Genomic DNA, 21,244 nt, shown 5'->3' with positions numbered 1-21,244 from the left:
ATACCAAAGCTTAAAGCAAGGTTGGATCGAAGACCTACACCCCCTACACCAGAGTCAGATTCTCAAAGGAAGTTCAGGTAGCCCTCGGGTGGCAGCAACTCCATCTCATGGTACCTCAAAAAGTAAGATCAGTTCAACGTGGTATCATAGCATAAAGTTGCCAATGCACATAAAATCATCATGAGTTAAACTATTAAACTATAAGTATTTTCTTTTTTTTTTTCAGATGGAAAAAACCCACCATGTTTTATTAGATAGGCCAAACTCCTTGCAGTTACGTTTTACATATGCATTTGTACTGAATGGTTAAGCCATCCGTGAGCCATTTTTTTTTTTCATGCTTTCACTATAGTCTTCCCCAGATTGTCTCCTTTCAACATTCCCATGAACGCTGCGGGCATCTTCTCAAATCCTTCAGTGATGTATTCATGATACCGGATCTTACCCTCTGAAACCCAATTCATCAATTCTGTCAGAGCCTTCTGGCGGACTTCTCCTTGCCACCGAGTAACGATGAACCCCTCCATGCAGAGTTGCTGATAGATAATGACCTCTGGAGATGGGCCTGGGGGACATGAGCCAGTGCGGTTGTATTGAGAGATGGCGCCATAGATTGCAATTCTTCCAAACGTCTTCATCTGTGGTATAACAGTGTTTGAAAACTCTCTACCGACATTATAAAAGTAGCAATCATAACCATCTGGAGAGGCTATTCTCAAAGCTTCTTCCAATGACTTTACTGTCTTGTAGTTAAAGGCCACGTCAAATCCAAGCTTCTTAAGATAGGCAACCTTTTCATCAGACCCGGCTGTACCAACAACTTTGCAGCCCTTGAGCTTAGCTATCTGCCCCACAACAGAGCCCACAGCCCCGGCTGCCGCATTGACCAGCACTGTTTCTCCACCCTTCAAGCCACAGATGTCAAGCAGGCCAAAGTAGGCAGTAAGGCCTGGCATGCCAACTGTCCCCAAAGCCAAAGACAGTGGTAACTTGTCAGGCCACTCTGCAGGTAGCTTTCTCAGTCCATTCCCATCAGAAATGGAATGTGATGTCCAACCTAATAAAGCCACAACAATCGTTCCCGTTGGGAAGGCTGAGTTTTTACTTTCCACAACTCTGGCCACTTGTTCACCCATCATGCTGTCGCCCTCCTTCAGTTTTTTTGCTGCAACTCTCATGTAAGGGTCCACGGAGAGGAACAGGGCTTCCAGCAGGACCTCTCCATTATTTAAGGGTGGGAGCTCAGTCGTCCTCAACTCAAAGTTACTGTCAGTAGGGAAGCCTTCAAAGTGCTTCTTCAGGGTCCAGCTCTTAGCTTGTACCATCCTGATGAACACAGTCTCACAGAAACTCCTTCCTGGGCGGCCGCTCTGAATGCTCTGCCAAGTATTTTCTTATATACAATAATGTGAAGCAATTAGGGGAACAAATGCAGAATTGAGTAAATAAAAACGAGCACCCTGAAAAGACTTAAAATTGAGCTAACCAAGTTAAAGCTACAGAAGTGAAAAGGTAGACTAGATGAAAAATAAAAACTCACTGGAAATATTAAAGAACTGGGTGTTTGCCAAAGCTAGAGAGTTGGTGAACTAGCAACAGTTGCATATACATATTTAAAACAACTTGAATTACACCATGAAAAACCTAACCAAGAATAGGTAAAATACAAAACAGTTTAAAAAAATGAAAAGAAAATATACCAGAAAATAATTCTGGCACTGGGTTAGGCAAATATCTCAACTCCAATATCAATTATTAATAAAACAATTGATTAACTGGACTTCACCCAAACAGGTAACTTCTGCTGTGCACGTCTGCTACCCAATGAAAGGCACAGAGCATGTAATGAAAAGACAAGCCACACGCCCAGTGAAGGAGTCACAACTTACATATCTGTCATGGCTTAGCCGAGGAATGCAGTGAGCATACACAATTCATTAACAAGAAGATAAGAAAGTAACAAAAATGAATAAAAGATTTGAAACACTACACCAAAGAAAGTGGGCAGATGTTAAACAACTATTCATGCAATTCATTGCTCAAAATATTTACATGGTAGAAAATTAAAGTGAAAATTAAAGCCATGCTATGGACTAGGGATGTAGCTTCATGGTAGAGCACTTCCCTAGCATGGTCCTTGGGCTCTGTTCCAAGTACGGAACACACCCTTGAACAAACTTGATGCGACGCTACTTCACCCACAATAAAAGAGAAAAATTAAAAATACTCCCAACATCAAGTGTTGGTGATGATACTCAATGTAAAGTGTTTACAGGAATCCAACATGGGGTAACAATTATAGAAAACAGTTTAGCAGTTGTTTAGGAAGCTAAATGTGCACATAACTGGGCCAGCAATCCAACTTTAAGTATTTCTTATGAGAAATGAAGCCATATGTTCATTCTAAAACCCACACATCTATTTTTACAACTTTATTCCTAAGTACTATATGATTTGAATCTTTCAGTGGATAAAGGGATAAATAAAATATGGTACATCCTTTCAAGGGTGTGATGAAAATAAAAAGAAATTATTAATTATTGTGCTGTATTTGTTGAAAGTTCATCCTATCTTTGTGGAATTTGTTTGTATACCTTTCATAAAACATTGTTGGCCATTGTTGGCCACAGAATATCTTCCGGAAGTCTTTATGAGTCTGTGTTGTTCTCTCTAGCCTAACTTTCTAGCCAGTGAGTTTACAAATTATTGAAAGAAAGGTATTGTGGTGGTTTGAATATGCTTGGCCCATGGGAAGTGACACTATTAGGAGAAGTGGTCTTGTTGGAATAGGTGTGGTTTTGTTGGAGGAAGTGTGTAGGTAGGCTTTGAGGGCTCCCAGTGTAGAATAGAGAGTTTCTTCTGGTTGCCTTCAGATCAAGATGTAGAACTCTCTGCTCCTCCAGCACCATGCCTGCCTGGATGCTGCCATGCTTCCTGCCATGATGATAATGGATTGAACCTCTGAAACTGTAAGCCAGCCCCAATTAAATGTTGTCCTTTATAAGACTTACCTTGGTCATGGTGTCTCTTCAAAGCAATAAAGCCCTAAGACAGATACTAAGTTTGACAACTGTAAAAATGTTAAAAACCTTTTTGTCCTGTGAAAAGTGTTGTGAAGAAAATAAATACATGAACTGTACACTGGGGGCTAATGCTTGAACATGAACCATACACTAGGAGATAAATAGAGAACTATATATTTGGCAAAGATTCTGTTCCCAGAACATACAAAGAACTTTCATATCTCCAAAGTAAAATAATAAAAAATAAAACATGACAAATTAGGGTTTGAGTCCCACTCCACAAGAGGAATTTATATCTGACCTGGTCAAAATCACATAGCTAGGGAGATCATAGGCTCTCGTCGGGAAGCATTGACGGTTATTTTGCTAAATGGAAATAATGTCTAAGTCTTGTCTAAATAATTGTGTTTATGCTCCTAGATTACTGCTTCTGTCGGCTTTTGTTAGGGATATTGGTTTTTGTAATGGACAAAAGTAACTACAGAGACTCATCACTTCAAAATGCTGAGAATAAATGGCTACTGAATGTCCAATTCTGAATAAAACATCTGAAGCACACCCTCCAAGGCCAGGGAATATCATGATAAGCTGAGAGCTGGAGGAAGCCGGGGAGTGGTGTGGAGCCATCCTGTCATCCAGGCATGATGTGGCACCATCCTGTCATCCAGGCATGGTGTGGTCATTGCACACTTGATTCATGGCAGCTAAAATTGCAGACTTGAGGGAGGCGGGGTGGGCTAGTCATGAGAGCTCACCCCTGCCTGAGGATTTATATGAAGTTGATCATTGCTGAGAAAGGGACAACTTCTACACTGTTATAGCCACTAGAGAGTTATCCATATATTTGTAATCATTCCTCATCCATGTACTGTAATCATGATGAAATTTACCCAGTCTCTGCATGCCTCTCTCTGCCTCTGTCTCTCTTTCTCTCCCTGTCCCACAAAATTATTATTATTGTTGTTGTTGTTATTAATTAACAATAATAAAATTAGAAAAACCAGAAAGGGCCTAGTTGAGAAAAGGAAGGAGAAAGGGGTGGGGGTGGGGAAGAGGTTAATGGTGGAATGAATAAGATCAAATGCACGATGTACATGTCTGAAAATACCATAATGAAGCCCATTATGTATAATTAACATATGCTAATTTTAAAAACTTTTTAAAAGCTAGAAAATAGGCAGAAGAGATGAATAGAAACTGTGCTGAAGATCAAACTATGATGTCAGGCACATGACTGTAGATTCAGTACTATGGGTTAATAATAAAAATGAAAATTAAAACAATGGTGAGAACACATTTTCATATATATTCTTATATAATTTTTGTTATTTTAAGATTTAAAGCTATCATTTTCATTTTTTCTCTTTTCTATTCTTTTTCCCCCTCCCTCCCTCCCTTCCTGTGAATTTCTGGAAGGCATTTTCCAGACCCAAAAGACATGCATGACAGGACCCTTGCATGGCTGTCCTCTGAGAGGCTCTACCAGAGGCTGACTGACACAGATGCAGATACTTACAGATATCAAGCATTAGACAGAGGTCAGGCATGACTATGGAAGAGTTAGGGCAAGGATTGAAGGAGCTGAAGGGGATGGTGACCCCATAGGAAGAACAAAAACAGTATCAACTGACCTGGACCCCTGGGATCTCCCAGAGACTGAATTATCAGCCAAAGAGAGCACACATGGGCTGGTCTGCGGCCTCTCCCATTCCCCCAACACATATGTAGCAGAGGGCTTCCCTGTCTGGTCTCAGTGGGAGAGGGTGAACCTAATCCTGTAGAGACTTGATGCAGGGGGTGGGGGAAGGAGGGGAAGGCACCCTCTCAGAGGTGAAGGGGAGGTGGCATGGGGTGAAAAACTCTGATGGGGGAACAGGAGAAGGCACAACATTTAGGATGAAAATAAATAAATTAATAAATTAATAAAACTACTTTAAAACAGTAAAAAACAAGATCTGTAAGAAATTTCAAATTAAAATATAGTTATACCACTTTCCCAAATACGCAAATATAAGAATAAAAACTGATCAGTTCATTTGTTGTTTGTGTGTGTATGATGGCTTCTGGGCTAACCACTCTGCCTTGGACAACCAATTAGGGGACCCTTCCCTGGGAGATGCTAATTCTCTCTGCATTCATTAGTTCTTTGTCCAGGGATGTGGATCTGTGAGATTTCCCCCATTCAGTGTTAGTATATCTATTGATATTACTGCTATTAAATTTTGATTATAACCATTTCTGTAAGAGACTGATTAACAGTGAACTTTCTGTTATTCTCGATCTCACAATCTTTCTGCCGTCTCTTCCATTTTTCATTCCTTTCTTGTGTATATGTATGGTTTTAAGGATAGGTGTCCTTGAGTGCATGTTTGTGTGTGTACATGCATGAGTGTGTGTCTGTCTATGTCTGTCTATGTCTGTCTGTTTTTCTGTGTATAAACTTAGTTTAGTGATTGCTCTGAGTATTAAGTATATAGTCATAATTTATCAGTCTGTCAATATGAACACTTTATTACCTCTGGTGGAAAGTAGGAACCTTGGCATCACTGAAGTCCCTTTATGTCCTGCGTCACATAATTGTCTTTGATACATTTTAAGAGCTAGAGAGAGAATACACCTCAGCCATAGAGGACATGCTTAGTGTTGGGGAGGGCCAGAACTCAATCTCCAGCACACAAAATAATAACGATTATTTTGCAAACCACGCCAAAAACATTGTAGTTCTAACTTTGAGTCATCAAACACTCATGACACAATGAGAGGCCCATCATGCCTAGCCTCTCCATCACCGTTGGTTCATTACCCAAAGGCCCATTCTGCTGCCTCTGTTCTTTTCTTGTCTGAAGAATTTTCTTGGGCAATACTCTCATACCGGTTCTGCTAAAAACAGATTTCATGGTTTCGTTAGTTTATCTTAATGTGTGGGGCCATTTAAACAGAATAAATGATTCTGGTCCCTTTTATTCTGTTGAAATATTGCAATGCCACACTGGACCAGACTCCCTGATCTCTGAAGAGCTATACAGTGTTGGGCTGACCACGGGTTCATTTCAGCATGTTGGTATTTACGAATGCAGTTCTGGCTTTGTTTACCTCATTGGGAGTTTCATCACCTTTTGCTTCTCTAAGTCTGTATTATTTGCAAAGTTTTAAAAGATTTGGGAGACGATTTCTTCAATTTCTTACCACCTTTTTTTTTTTCAAAATGTTGATGAGAATGATGGAGGATACATGGTTCTCACCTCAAAGATGCTTAAGGCTGTGCTAAATATTCAGCCATCTTTGTCCCCAACATAGCTATTCCATCATTTCTGTTCCTCTCTTTTTACAAAGCCCACATATTCCCTCTTCTTTGCTGCACCTTGGTTACTGAACCCATCCAGTTGTTTGTTTGTTTGTTTGTTTGTTTGTTTTTCTTTTTTTCGGAGCTGGGGACCGAACCAAGGGCCTTGCACTTGCCCAACCAGTTTTTTAATTATTTTTAATGTGTCACTTTTCAGTTCTACCATTTCAGTTTGATTTTTCTTTACATCTTTCATTTCTTTTCAGAGGGGGTAAAAAACAGTTTTGGTTTTTTTTCTCTGAGAAAAACTTTCTTATTTGTTCACCATTTGTTTCTAGATCCAGCTAGACAGGCTGGCTACTGAGTTGCAGGGACCTTTCTGTCTGTCCTCGCCATGCTGGGATTAGAGGTGTGCTCTAGGTGCTTACATCAGTGCTGGTGATCTCACTGAGTCTTCGTGTTTATGCAGAAACATTGCTGACACCCAACCCCTGCATACTGACACTCATCAAATGTGAGCATCCATCTAACCAGAAAGGCTCCTTACTGTCAGCCCTTCATAGAGTTGGGTTCCATGTTCTTGGATTCAGTGAAATGTGGATAAAATAATATCTTTAAAAACAGTACATCTATAATGAACATGGATAGGCATTTTGTTCTTCATCGCTTCCTAAACAGTGCACTGTAACTATTTTCATGGCAGTTACATTGTGTCAACTCTTACAAATAATCTAAAGATTATTTAAAATGCACAGAAGGGTGTGCATGCCTAACATGTAAACACTACAATATTTTATATGTGAGACTTGCACATGTGTGCATTTTGGTGTCTGTGGTGGTTCCTGAAGTCACACTGTCTGGAAAAAAATTTCATTAGACATAAAAAATAACAAAAACAGAATATTACATATATTATAAATTTGAATTTAAAATATGCTCTAGTGTGCATAACTGTAGATGAGTCTTTTTTAAAATTAATCTTTTCCCATCCAGGGCTCAAAGGACATTGCTGAATGAGCAAAAAGAATGGAAAGTTGCAAGAGGAAGAGAAAAAGGTGGAGGAGGAGGGAGAGGAGGCGGAAGAGGAAGGAGAGAGCTAGGAAATGTTGACTTCAGGGCAAGACACGGCTGTTGCACACATCAGCTCACAGCAACATTGGTTACCCACACAAGACCTGCATAAGACCAAGCCATTCAAAATCCAACATGGGCCCTCAAGGCTCTACCCTTGGGGGAGGAGACAGTGGCAGTGCATGGTTGCCGAGGAGAAACAGTCATTCTCCTTTGGGGGACATGGCCACTAGTAGGTTGCCCATGCTTAGTAGTTGGTCATACACCATGTGCATATAAGTACCACTCCCTGGATTCATGGAGTTATCGGCAACAAAACAAAAATGCAAACCATTAATTTGATAGGTAAATGGATAGAGAGCAGTAGTCGAGGGAGATGGAGAAGGTAATGATGGATGGATATGATCAATACATTGTACAAATGTGTGAAATCTCTAAGAATAAATCAAAAACAGTATTAAATAATATATGTTCTATACCTTTGTGTTTATATGCTTAGACAAGAAATAGAGAAATTCTAGAAAAAAAATGCCAAGCCCTTAAGAGTGATTACATTTGGGTACATTTATGTTACCCAATAATTTTTATGGACAGTTATTCTTTTCAGTTTTGTAATGGACGTTAACTCAAAAAAAAAAAAAAAAGGAAAAGGAAAAGAAAACAATTTCAACATCCATCACAAAACAATGTCAGCATCCATCACAAAACACTCTCTGGAGTCCCAAGAGTTCAGGATGTGAAGACTTAACCTGCGTTTTCTCTACTCACAGGGTTTTCCTTATTCTTGAAGATGTGTCAACATCACTTCATAGCCTGGAGAGCCGCCCCAGGAGGCCTAACTACTGAAGCAGAGGTGGAAATCCAGTCTCTGGATCCGGATTTGCATCTCAGCCTCCAGCACCACAGTAATGATGCCTTGTCTGCCCTTTTCACAGAAAACTTAAAAGTGCATCAAATCAGAAGCTGAAAACTGAAAGCCTGTGACAGCAGCGGCATGCAGGTTTTAGTCCACAACCACAGGGAAACATCCATGTTATTTAACTTGATAGTAACGTTATAACATCACCTTCACAGAAAAATCCTTCATTTCCCACGTACCTTGAAAAATATCGGCTCACCCAGCCACTCCATCTACCGTACTACCCAGGACCTGTGTGGCATGCTGCACCAGCAAACCTAGGGAGGGACACAGTCCACCACAACCACCACCACACAACAGGATACTCTGGGGCCACATGATATCCTGTGTCCCTGATCCCAAACAGGGACCTCCAGCCTAGCCACTGTCATATCCACCTCTGTATGTCAGGACTATGAAGCATCCTGTGTCCCGTCCCCACAGAGAACTGCTGCTCCCGCAGAGACCGCAACCTCTGCCACACAAGGAGCACCTGTGGAAGCCAGCAAGCCTTCTGCAAACTTCCAAAAACTGATATCAGGTATCTTATAAAACTACAGAAGATTCTTTTCCTGGACTAAGAAGTTGCTCCTATCTCTGGGAACTTATGACACCCCATTGGCATATCAACACAGAGTTCCGCCAAGACTGAACCTGAAGCAATATTCAATATTGGAGCAATATTGTCAATAACCTGACAAGTTGTGGTAATAGCAAATAAAGACCAAAACAGCCACTCAAGAAAGGGTGAGACCAGATATTCATACTAAGGAGTACACCCAACAATCTAACTCCAGATGCCACAGTGAAAGGACAAATTACAAAAACAACCAAGACAATATTAATTCCTTCATCATAATGTTCTCCCAAGAAAAGCAACTTATCTGAAGCACAAGAAAATGATTTCAAAATAGTAATTATGAATAAGTTCAAGAAGCTCTAAGAGGATGTGAATAAATGCCGGCATGAAGAACACAAAACCACAAACAATCGTTTAAATAATAAAAATAATTCGGGATTTGAAAATATAATTTAATAAAGAGAATATGGAAGTAAAGCTGAACAGGAACAAAACTCAAAATGAAAAACTCAGGAAGTCAAACAAAAAGCTCAGAGGAAAGCCTCATGAACACATGGGATCAAGTGAAAGCAAGAATATCGTGTTGTATCTGATGACAAGGTAGAGAAATTGGATCATTTCGTCAAAAAAAGTTAAGTAGGAAAAACCCAGGGACAGGGCATGCAGGACCTCTGGGGTGCCATGAATAGAATAAACCTATTAATAATGGGGTATAGTAGAAGAAACCTGGGTCACAGTCACAGAAAATGTTTTTTAAAAAAAAACATAGAAGAAAATCTCCCATATCTAAAAAAGAGATGCCTATCAAAACACAAGGGGCATAGACAATATGAAAGACGGACCAGAAAAGTAACTCTCGGGTTGCATAATACTCAAAATACAGAATATAAAATAAAGAAAAGCTATTATAATCTTCAAAGGAGAGTGACCAAATCACATATTAAAGCAGGTTCCTCAGAATAATATCTGAATTTTTCAGTGGAGACTTTGAAAGCCAAAAGGCCTGGATTGGTGTTCTACAAGTTCTAAAAGACCATAGATTCCAGTAAAGACTATTATACCCATCAAAACGACCAGTCATAATTGAAGAGGAAAGAAAAACTTTTCATCATAAAAACATATATGTGGAACTTCTGGAAACTAAGTCAGCTCTACAGAGGTACTAGAAGAAATACTTCAGCTTAAAGAGAAGATTGAATGCACCCAAGAGAGGACAAGGAATATGTAAACAATTCCAGAACCTTGTAGTAAAGGAGGTCTAAGAAAACAGCTACACAACAACAAAATAATACAAATTAATAAATATAGTTCAATAGTAACTCTTTATATTAATGGTCTCAGTTTCTCATTAAAAGACACAAACTAAGACTGGACTAGAAAACAGGACTCGTCCTTTGAATATCACCCCCCAAACCCACTTCACTGTCAACAACTGTAACCTTAGGATAAAGGGATGGAAAATGTATTCCAGGCAAATAGAACTAAGAAACAGGCAGCTGTAACTACTCTGACATCTGGCAAACCCAGAACCAGTCAAAAGAGATAGAAAAGAACATTTCATACTCATTAAAGGGAAAATTCCGTCAGAAGAGTATTATAATTCTAAGTAAATATCTACCAAACACAGGCACACTCCAGTTCATAAAATAAACATGAGTAGATCTAAAGCCACACAGTAAACCCAACACAGGGATAGTGAGTGACTTTAGTATCCCATCCTCACCAAAGGGAAGGTCATTTGGGGAAAAAAAATAACTGTAGAAACTCCAGAGATAACTATCATAAATCAAATGGACTGAATGGGGATCTATAGAACATTCTATCCAAACACTAGAGAATATATTCTTTTCTCAGCAGCCCATGAAACTTTCTCCAAAATCAACAGCAAGTTAGGATACAAAGCAGTCCCCAATAAAAATACAGACTGTGTTCTGTCTGACCACAAAGCTCCAGGGCAGGCTCTACACCTATATGTATTTGGCAACACAAATTGTATTCATTGGGCTTTTGTAAAAAAGAAAGAGAGAAAACCCAATGTTGGGAGAGGAGGGAGATGGGGGGGACTGAGGAAGAGCGAATATGACTAAATACTTTACATGGAATTTTCAAAGAATTAATAAAAATATTACTAAACAAAAGTCTTTACAACAAGGAGCCCACATGATGAAAGAGGATAAGATAAGGTTTTTTGCTTTTGTTTAATAATAGTTCCTTTCTGTGTGTGCTCAGTATTTTTTAGAGCGAATTTGAGTTAAATAAATGTGACTTGAGGCAGTCTAATGAAGCAAATCAAAGCAAGGGCCCTCGTGTGAACAACTTGAGAATTCGCACTTGTGAGCTGGAGGAACACAGGGGTCTTTGCTCCCTGACATATGACCTATAACCTTTCCATGTCGATTTCCTATGGCTTCCGTGTTCACAACCCCAGAAGCCATTGTCTATCTTATCCCTGCTAAGACTCACACAATTAGGGTAACAGAAGACATGCCATCTATCCAATAGTAAGAATACAAAATATTCTCGTGTCACCCACTCCAGTATACCTACGGAACCCCATGTGCTTAAAAACAATGCAAAAGAAAGTAACTGCCTATGGCCTCAAGAAACGTGTGCCTTGCCCCAGCCCTGGTATAGGTACTCAATGAATCATATTGTTTCTGAGAAATACATGTTATACTTGAGAGTTTTAAGTAGGGAGAGATCCTGTGATATGCTTTCTTAGCTGTTGAGAAATGTTTTAATTCAGCCAACTAAAATGATATTCTTTTTCAAAGAGCTGTTGGTGGTTTATTCCCTGTCCCAAAACGTTCTGCTTCGGCGATTATGACCTGCTCGCTACATGACAAATCCACTATTTGGCTATTTAACTAGGAACTTTCAACTTGAAGTAGCAAAGAGCAAAGAAATAGGAGATGAATTTCAGCGGGATGCAAGGCATTGATGCTACAAGAAGTTAGCCTTGAGAAGTACATTTTGTTTCAAGAGGAAACCAGTGCTTAAGCTGATTAAATAAACTGACCAACTAGTCAGTGGCTGGGACACCATTCAAACTCAAGTCTATATGCAAATCTCATCTCGGACCACGGTCAAGACTCTAGGAGCTCAGCTTAGACTGCCAGCAGCAGCAGCGGCCATGGTGACAACGGTGCATCCTTTGAATTTAGTGGAAATGAGAGAAAAGTCCCACCAGACCTTGGAAAACAGATACATGTTCTGAGAAGCTTCTGGGTGATTCTGAAGCTCGCTTGCTTTTGAGAACCACCACAGCCTGCCAGAGCAATTTGCAAACAAGAAGACTCAGTGTTTAAATAGTGTGCAAGTGATTTACAAACATCTCTTTAGAGGAGATGTGGTAGCAAATAAGCTCTTCGAGAACAATCTGAGATCAGCAAGGTCACCAGGCCATACAACATTATGTTGCTACCTAAACTTTGCTAAGAGGGCATCTTGAGTATTTTTTAATTATTATTTTGCTTTACATACGTGGGTGCTTTTGCCTGAGTAGAGGTCTACCTGGAAGCAGGGGAGCCAGGGGAAGGCATTAGATCCCTTGGATCTGGACTTGCTGTAAACATAAACCACTATCCAGGTGCTCGGAATGAGACCAGAGGCCTCTAGAAGAGCAGCCCCTGCTCTTAACCACAGAGCCACCTCTCCAGCCCCACCCAGAGCTCGTAAGTATCCTCTGGTCTCACACAAAGAAGGCAACTGTGTGGGGTGATAGATAAGGGGACTCCTTTGATTGCAATTGTTTCACAGTGTCTACATGCATCAAGACATCGCCCTTCAAGTGAATAGTCTACTACTCCCAGTCTTACTTCAATTAAGCAGAGAGGGGAGGGAAGAAGAGAGGGGGAGAGAGGGAGAAAGAGGCAGAGGCAGAGGCAGAGGCAGAGGCAGAGGCAGAGGCAGAGGCAGAGGCAGAGGCAGAGGCAGAGGCAGAGGCAGAGGCAGAGGCAGAGGCAGAGGCAGAGGCAGAGGCAGAGGCAGAGGCAGAGACAGAGTGCTGGCTTCTAGCTTGGACACTGAGAACAGCCTGGGGAAGATTCCTAGTTACAAAAACACTCTGGGAATGAGATGTGGAAGATGGAATGATACAGCTGGTTTACTTGCGAGCATCTTAAATCTATAAAGAGGCTGGTAACTAGACATCTACCCTACCTACTCAGGAAGGTAAGTATATATGCTGCAAACCACACAAGCGAAACATCTGATTAGAGACAGTTATAAATCTATCTTGTGCTTCTACTAAAGCCTCTACGACTTCTCTCCTTGTGTCTCTTCCAGTTACACCCTTCCAAGTAACTATTAGTGACAGCCTGGCTTTCCACTCTTCTAGATAAACCTTTAGATTTTCACTTTGAAATTCTCAAAAAAAAAAAAAAAAGTTGGGATTTTTAAATTCAGTCTTCCCACCTCCGGTCTCTGGGCCAAGGGAGCTGGGCCACCTGTTCTAAATCCATTCTTATCAACTGGAGAAGAACTTAGTAAGTGATGTCAATAGTAACCGCGTCTAGAAATAGGACATGATCTTCCTGTTAAGGAAGCCACAGTAGGCAGGGAAGTGGTGGGGACAGCTGGCAGGCAGGGACAGAATGGAGAATAAAGACACAGCAAGTGCCCACTTGTGTCATCGGGGGCCTTTTTCCTTCCCAGGTTTCCACCTCATTAGAGCTCTCAGCTTTGTTGGAAGAGACAAAATAGAAAAATTAAAACTAGGCAAAGGGGGTTAGGAATGATGTTCCTGTGACCAAGGCACGGAGGTCAGGGATAGAAGGAAAAGTCATCAGCTCTAGGCGGCTCATTTTCAGGCAAAGTCGCGTGGGGAGCAGGCATCGTGGGGCTACAAAGGTTTTACTGAAGCCCCTTTTCAGAAGCCAGAGGGCAGAGTTAATGGAATCCGAAAGAACTACAAGGATCCAGGGAGACGGGAGAGAGCTAATTACACATCTGCAAAGCAAAATGAAGGGAACATGTTTGCCTTCCGATTTGGAGGCTGGAGGAAGAATTGTGGGAGCCGAATAACAATCTGAACGGCAGAGCCGCCGTCAATCCAGTCAGTCTTGGTTTCAGACACTAAGTGCGGGAATGAGTGCAATCTACAGAATTACACTGTGGGTCTGGGAGGGAGCCAAAAACGGGTACAAAAGAAGAAGGGTGCTGTTCTCCCATAAGAGATGAGTGACCTGGGGTACTTGTGGGTGGGTATGGGTTCCACCTAAACAAGGAGGAGGCACGTTGAATCTGTATCTGTATCTGGAACCTGGAACCTGGACACAAAATCAAAAACAGAGTTGAGGATGCCCTCAAATACGGTAAACAGGAAGGTAGGATAGACGTTATCAGCAGAGACTCCAGAGGAAAAAAAATGAGCAGAAGAAGGCGGGCAACCAATGACCAGCAACGCCAGCTAGCACTGTGGGTTGTAGATCAAGCAGAAGCAGGATCCATAAGCAAGTTTCCAGGTGCAATGGGCTAATCTCGGCATTAGGGTAAATACCCAGCAACTGGTTTTAATGCGTTACTGCTCTTTCTAAAGCAGGCACATTGAATCCTGTGCCTCCTAGTATACCCTGCTATCCCCGCTCCCACCAAGTGATTGTGGGGGGATCAGATTTCAAAACTTAGGAACTTGAGGTAAGAGTTTCACAATTTCAAGGCCACCCTGGGCTGCATAGACCCTGTCTCAAACTATAAAACAATAATGATGTGCGCAGAAATGGCTGTGAAACTCAAGGGGCTCTTCAAAGGCAAGGCAACACCATGATGGTGCTGAGATTGTTCTAAATCTACTTTGAAGAGAGGGGTGGTATGTTTGAAAGTGGAAAAAAATCAGAAATAATATACTGGGGACAGAGGCTTAAAAAAATAAAAACAAAAGAAGTTCCGGCTAATGACACAGTGAAAAGTTTCCCTAATCTGGCCAGAATTTATACACAGATAATCAAAGACACCAAAGTTAGACTGGTCGTTTTCTTTATTTTTTTTCCCACTGTAATGGCAGGAAAGTTGATTTCCATTTAGAAAATGAAGCGTCCACCACTACTGAAAAACAGGCGAGTGTCTCACGCTCACGTACTACTGTATTGGTAATTTTTTTAAACCAGTGAGAGAGAACTAAAACTATCCACTGGGTTACACAGCCCGGGTTGACTATGCATATCTGCACCTGCACACAGAAGGATGTGTTCTAAGATCCCATGCCCAACATGCTGCTGCTATGATGCCCAACACTTAGCAGCAGAGGCACTGATAGACTACAGGTCTGCACTTCTCTCTTAGAAATGTCTACTGGATGATTTTTCCAACATGGCGATAACCTTGGCAATCTGAGCAAAGACACGGCAGCAATAGTGAAAGCCGAGAGACAGCACTATAGGTTCCCAACACTACCTATTATCCACCAAGTGCTATTCCTCCTCCTCCCAACCTGATTTGTTCAGGTTGGCAATAAACCCTACTAAAAACGCATGACTTCCCAGCCCCCCGTTGTAGACCAGGGCATGCCAGTGGTGTAGATATGACCAACGACACGTAGGCAAGAGACTCAACACCAGTGCCTCTGCCTGGATGAAAGGGCTGTCTTTCTGACATGCCATTCCATCGCCACACACCATTCTTCCTTCCTATGATGCTCTCCCAGTGACCAGAGGTCATATAACCATGACCCAAAAGGGCACTGACAGGAGCACAAATGGATATCCATCAGGATAGAGAATGGGAAGGAAGCGCCTGGGTTCTCGGGGCATCCCAGGCTGTGCCAACCTTGCATTGCCCACCAGTGAGCTTCTTAGTTTAGAGAGACAAACTTGTTACTTGAACTTCTCCCAACAGCCTTCCTTTCATTATCAGCTGAACGTAACCCTAATTGGCCAGAGCCACCACAGTTCTTGTGACTCATATACAGGGAAGACAACAGTGAAGCTGGGTTGTGAGCAAAGGAAGAAAATAAGAAGGGAATTCTGGAGAGACGGTCCAGAGGGGATGCTATTGGCCTTTAGGGCAAATGGGATGGTAAAGGTATAAACCGGGGGCATGAGTCTTGCGGGGTGCCTCGACCTGCTAGCCTATGAGTATTTGCTGAGCTCTCCTGTGTAACCAGCACTACCCCCTTCCTCACTTTCTTAACACCGCTCTCCAGTGGCATAAAGGAGTCCTCCTCTAGGGATCCTAAAATGCTTTGGCAAGGTCTACAGAGACAAATGTCCTACCCCGATCTCCCGAGAACAGCCTTCAAGTCCGGCTCACTCAGCAGTCTAGATGGTAATAGGATACGCGTTCGTTCAACTCTTTTTTTTTTTAACTTACATTGATTGTCATCCAATAGGGCCGAGAGGCTGAGAGTTGAGCAAGAACAAAAGAGCTGAGTCTCCAGCCCTAATAAAATGAAGCCTCTTTAGGTATCAAACAACAGTCAGAGAAGGAGCTACTCGGTCAAAGTGAGAACAAGGAACAGCAGTGCTTGGGAGGACTGCGAAGACCGAGGGAAGGGAGCCGTGGGGGTGCTGCCCACCGGATGTGACTGTTGCAACGATGAACGCACAGCAGCTGCGAGTGCCTGCGTGGAACCTGGAAAGAAACGGGAAAGTAGGGACCTGAGTCAAACAGACCAGTAGGGAAGAAAACGAGATCAGGGGGAGTGGAGAGGTACGAGAGACGGTCAGGGAGGGGTGTTTGCAAACAATCAGGGTGCGTTTGGTACAGATACAGTACTACCAAAAAAGTTAAAAGATAAAAAAAATATATACATCTAAGCCTAGCCAGTTCCAACCATAGCCATGTTACATGACGTGGCAGGTTCAAACCTGTAACTAATGCTAGCAAGTTTAAATGATGACAAACGTTGTAAATGATAGAACCGCGTTCTCTGTCTCTCCCCTCCGTTGCTGGTTTCCTAGCTTCTAAAGTGAGCAGTAAGGTTTGTGGAATTGTTGTTTTAGCAACATCATTTATGCACAGGCGCTTACCCTCAGGCACCAGGGAAGCAGTGAGGTACCCAAGTCTTCTCCTGGCAAAGTGCAGTGGCCGTGGGTTTTGCTTTGCCCTCCCAGGGCCCGACTGTAGTCACTAACCTCGTCCAGGGTTAAACTCTCTCTCTTCCACCCATACAACAGAATCCTATCAACTTGTCTCCTCTGTATTGTTCAAGGTGACTGAAACGCTGGAGCCATCCGTCACATATGCTGCAGAGCTTTAAAAAGCGTGACTTCTGATCACTGGGCTCTAAAAATGCCACTCCATGGTGTGCGCCGTCCCCAGGGCTCTCTTGACTTCCACACACTTCACTCTCTTCGTCTTCACAGCTCTGTGAGTCAGACACCATCACACTCGCCCTGTAGGTGCAGAACGGAGGTACAGCATGTGTGAGCCGTTACCTAGCAATAACAACGGTTAAATGCCACAGGCAGGATGCTGACCCCGGGGGGGGGGGGGTCTGCCTTCAGAACTGGGACAATTCGAGGCTACACTCCCCCTCCCGTGAGCACTATGGGCCCTTCTGGACCTCAGATACCAACCACCCTGGGTATTCTTTCTCCTATGCAGTCAGTGCTCAAACCCGGACCTGCTCTGTTCTGTGTCCCGAAAGAGGGCTAAACACCGGAGTCTGCATTACTTAACGCCTTTTTCTTTTTGGCTTCTAGCTGGATTGGGCCAATGGAAATGACTAGAAGGGATAAGAAAATGACAAAAGGGATTTATTTCTGCTCTGATCCTTCCCTACCATTCTGGTCACAGGCCCTTCCTCAACAGCCATGGCTCCCGTTGGGAGGCTGCTTCCATCACTTCCGCTTGCTGGGCTCCCCAGGAAGACTATCTATCTCTCCCCTTCTGTCTTTAAGCCCAGTGTTAACTCCCGCCGTCTGCTGTCAACCTCCAGGCGCTTTCCAGGCTCTTCCGGTTGGTTGCCTGAACTCCGCCCACACTTTGTTCGTTACACTGTAAACTGTAAACATGTAAAACTCTGAGGCATGTTAGCGATTTCCTTTCAGGGTCCTGACTATAGAAAGTTCATACAACAAAGTTTCCTTCCTTGGCCCAGGAGAAAGGGCCCGCTGTTGTGACAGTAAGCTCTGGATCGAAAGGACACGCCGCTCTTCTTTAGTTCTTCAAAACAGAATGATGGGGACTAGAGCAATGGCTCAGTGGGTAAAGTGATTGCTGTGAAATCATGAGGACCGGAGTTCGGATCCCCAGGGCCCATGTAAAAAGCATATACATATAAGTTAGAGCTGGGCAGGGTTGGGTGGGGGAAGAGACAGGTGGATTCCTGAAACTCATTGGCCGACCAGTCTAGCCAATCAGTGAGCACCAGGTTTAAGGAGAGTCTTGGTCTAAAAAATTAAGGTGGAGGGTAACACAGGAAGATGCCCAGTATAAACCTCTAGGCTATACCCAGGCATGCAGAAGTCTGTGCACTCATAATCACATGTATGCATACATGCAAACCACACACACACACACACACACACACACACACACACACACACGCACTGGTGATGGATTACAGAACTTTGAAAAGAATCAAGACCAACAGAGCCAACTGACCTGAACTCTTGGGGGCTCCCAGAGACTGAAGCACCAACTGAAGAGTGAGCATGGGCTGGACCCAGGCCCCGCCCACATGTAACAGATATGCAGCTTGGTCTTCATGCAGGTCCCCCAACAACTGGAACAGGGGCTGAATCTCTTGCCTGCCTGAGGATCCCATGCTGGCCAAAGTGAGAGAGGATACTCCTAGTCCTGCAGTGACTTGGTGTGTTAGGGTAGGGTGATATCCCCAGAGAAGAGGAGAGGGAAATAGGGGTTGTCCTGGGAGGAGTAGGGGGGCTGATATTGAGATGCAAAGTGAATAAATAAATAAATTAATAAAAAAAAGAAAACACCCTAAAAGGAAAAGAAAATAATAACAGAGCCGATGTGTCAGAGAGACATGATGATTACAAATGTGTCTGCGTTTAATAACAACAATTTTAACGACGAGGTTAAGAAACTGACAACTAAAAAGGGAGATACAAAAATTGCCTCTAAAATTATAGCTGGAGATTTTTAACATACCTCTTCCAAACATGACAGGATGAGTAGATTAAAACACTCGGTGATTCAGACGACCTGAAGAGCTCCTCCCCCCCTCCCCCTCCCCCTCCCCCCATCCCGTCATTATCCCTAACACACCGCTGTAGAAAGTACATCTACACTGCCAAGTGGAGATTAAATGATACTTAAATGCTAGCACATCAGTCAAAGCGCCGAGCAGTAAGAAAGCCGTGAAGGCCTCTGTGAGCACAGAAGACGCTGTATATGTAACAGGGGAGCTTCTGACGAGAGAGAAGTCTCAGAAAAGACAAGGTGTGCCACAGAGTCCTAAACATCACCACAGTGCTAGAAGTTAGTACAGTGCCTCCCCTCGGGGGATAATGGCCAGACAGTGTTATGAGGTGGGTTTTTGAGACACTGGCTCTGGCGACTCACTTAGATCCAAGTTATGCTTCATTTGCTTGGTATGTGAAAGTTCTGTAAGCTGTACCCTAAAGACTTGAGCACTTTGGAAATGCATATAGTTCTTCAAGAATAAGCATTTTAAAAGCACAAATTCCACACTTGCTAGCTTTTCTTTTCAGTGTTTCCTGCCCACTGTGCTTGGCCAGGCGGGAATTTGAGGGAAATGTTAGCCCAGCAGAGCAAATCATAAAGTCACCTGGATGGCACAAAGCAGGAAAGAGATTTAATAAAATAGAGCTTTGATGCTTTAGGCTGTTCTTGCTAATTCCTGGATAGGGTCTTTGCCCTCGGTTCTTATCCACCCTCCTGGGTATTCATGCCCTAGACTGGGAAACTTTGAAAAAGCAAGTTGCTCACGCCTGCACCAGTAGAGCACAGATCTCCACCCCTTGCCTTTGAGCTTGATCATGTGACTTTCTTTGGTCAATTATACATACAAAAGAACCTATACACTGATTCAAAGCCTAGACCTTCAGAGGTCTCAAGTAATTTTGCTTCCCCATTAGTATTTGAAAGGTGTTCTAGTAGCTTCTGAATTACACCTTATTTTTAAGATTTACTTGTTTTTATCTTATGTGTGGAGTGTTTTGCCTGCATATATGTATGTGTGTGTGTGTGTGTGTCATATTGTATAGTACCAAACTAGAACAGAGAATAGAATTATATCCTTTGGAACTAGAGTTAGAGATGGTTAGCCACGATGTGGAGGTCTGAGAACACATCCCCCGTCCTCTAGAAGAGCAGCCAGTGCTCTTAACCACTGAGCCATCTCTCCAGCACCCTGTCCCCGAATCCTGAACCTCCAAATGAAGCACATAGCATAGACTTAAGACCTGCACTTGAAGCAGAGCATTCCACAGCCCCCAGACAAATGATTATTCTCTACAGTGGAGAATTTTTTTTTTGTACTTGTTCGTTCTACAGCAACCACTAGCAATACACTTGTCAAAAATCCAGAAACAGGCGTTATAGAATATACGCTATACAAGCAACTTGTATAATTCTGATTTCTTTAAGCTGATAGACCCACTTCTAGGCTCTTTTCATAGCTTTTTCTAGATTTTAAATAATTGTAATGACAAATACTATAGAAATAATAATTGTGGTACTAGCATCACATGTTAACTCAGCTGAGCTGGGCACACCGAAATAGCTGTTAAACATTGTTTCTGAGTAGTGTATCTCTCGGAAGAGATTAACATTGGACTCATCGGGCTGCATTAAGGCCTGAATTCATCATTTCTTCCCTTCCTCAGGCTGAGACATCCATCTTCCCCTGCCCTCAGCGTTTGAAACTCCTGCTTGTCAGGCCTTCAGACTCTGGCCAGAACCCAACACCACTGTGCAACTTGCCCTAAGGACTCAGACTTCGATTGAACACTGAAGATTCTTTTTTTTTTTAATGTTGCTCTTTTTTTATTGGATTATTTTCTTTATTTACATTCCAAGTGCTATCTCATTTCCCGGTTTCCTCTCCCATCCCATCTCCCCCCACCTGACTCTATGAGGGTCCTCCCTCACCCACCCACTCATTCCCTCCCACCTCCTCACCATGGCATTCCCCTACACTGGGGCATCGAGCCTTCACAAGACCAAGGGCTACTCCTCCCATTGATGCCCGACAAGGCCTATCCTCTGCTACATATGCAGCTGGAACCATGGGTCTTTCAATATGGGAGAACCTTTCAATATGGGAGAACAGAATGCTCTTTCGCTTTGCACCTAAAAAGAGAATTAACACTTCCCTCTCCCGGGTTTGACATTTACTCTTCTCCTGCAAAGCTACTGTTGTCTTGAGGTATAAGAAACCCAGCCCATCAGACCTCTCAAGTTGTGAATAAGGAAGCCGGGAGTGCGCCTACCTCTCCTTTCCTCAGGCTGCTGGGAAG

At 42.8% G+C, this 21,244-nt stretch overlaps 1 protein-coding gene across 1 annotated transcript; it reads right to left on the bottom strand.

Moving 5' to 3' along the window:
• Positions 1-223: 223 nt before the first annotated feature.
• On the bottom strand, positions 224-1,377 carry LOC116906846 (prostaglandin reductase 1-like). The gene has a single exon (XM_032909741.1). It carries the CDS (start codon positions 1,323-1,325, stop codon positions 336-338), a length of 990 nt encoding a protein of 329 aa, XP_032765632.1. The 5' UTR covers positions 1,326-1,377; the 3' UTR covers positions 224-335.
• Between the last annotated feature and the right edge of the window lie 19,867 nt (positions 1,378-21,244).

Source organism: Rattus rattus, chromosome 8, assembly GCF_011064425.1.
Source record: "Rattus rattus isolate New Zealand chromosome 8, Rrattus_CSIRO_v1, whole genome shotgun sequence".
NCBI lineage: Eukaryota > Metazoa > Chordata > Mammalia > Rodentia > Muridae > Rattus > Rattus rattus.
Note: the sequence above shows the minus strand (reverse complement) of the source record. Positions and strands in the feature narration are given on the sequence as shown.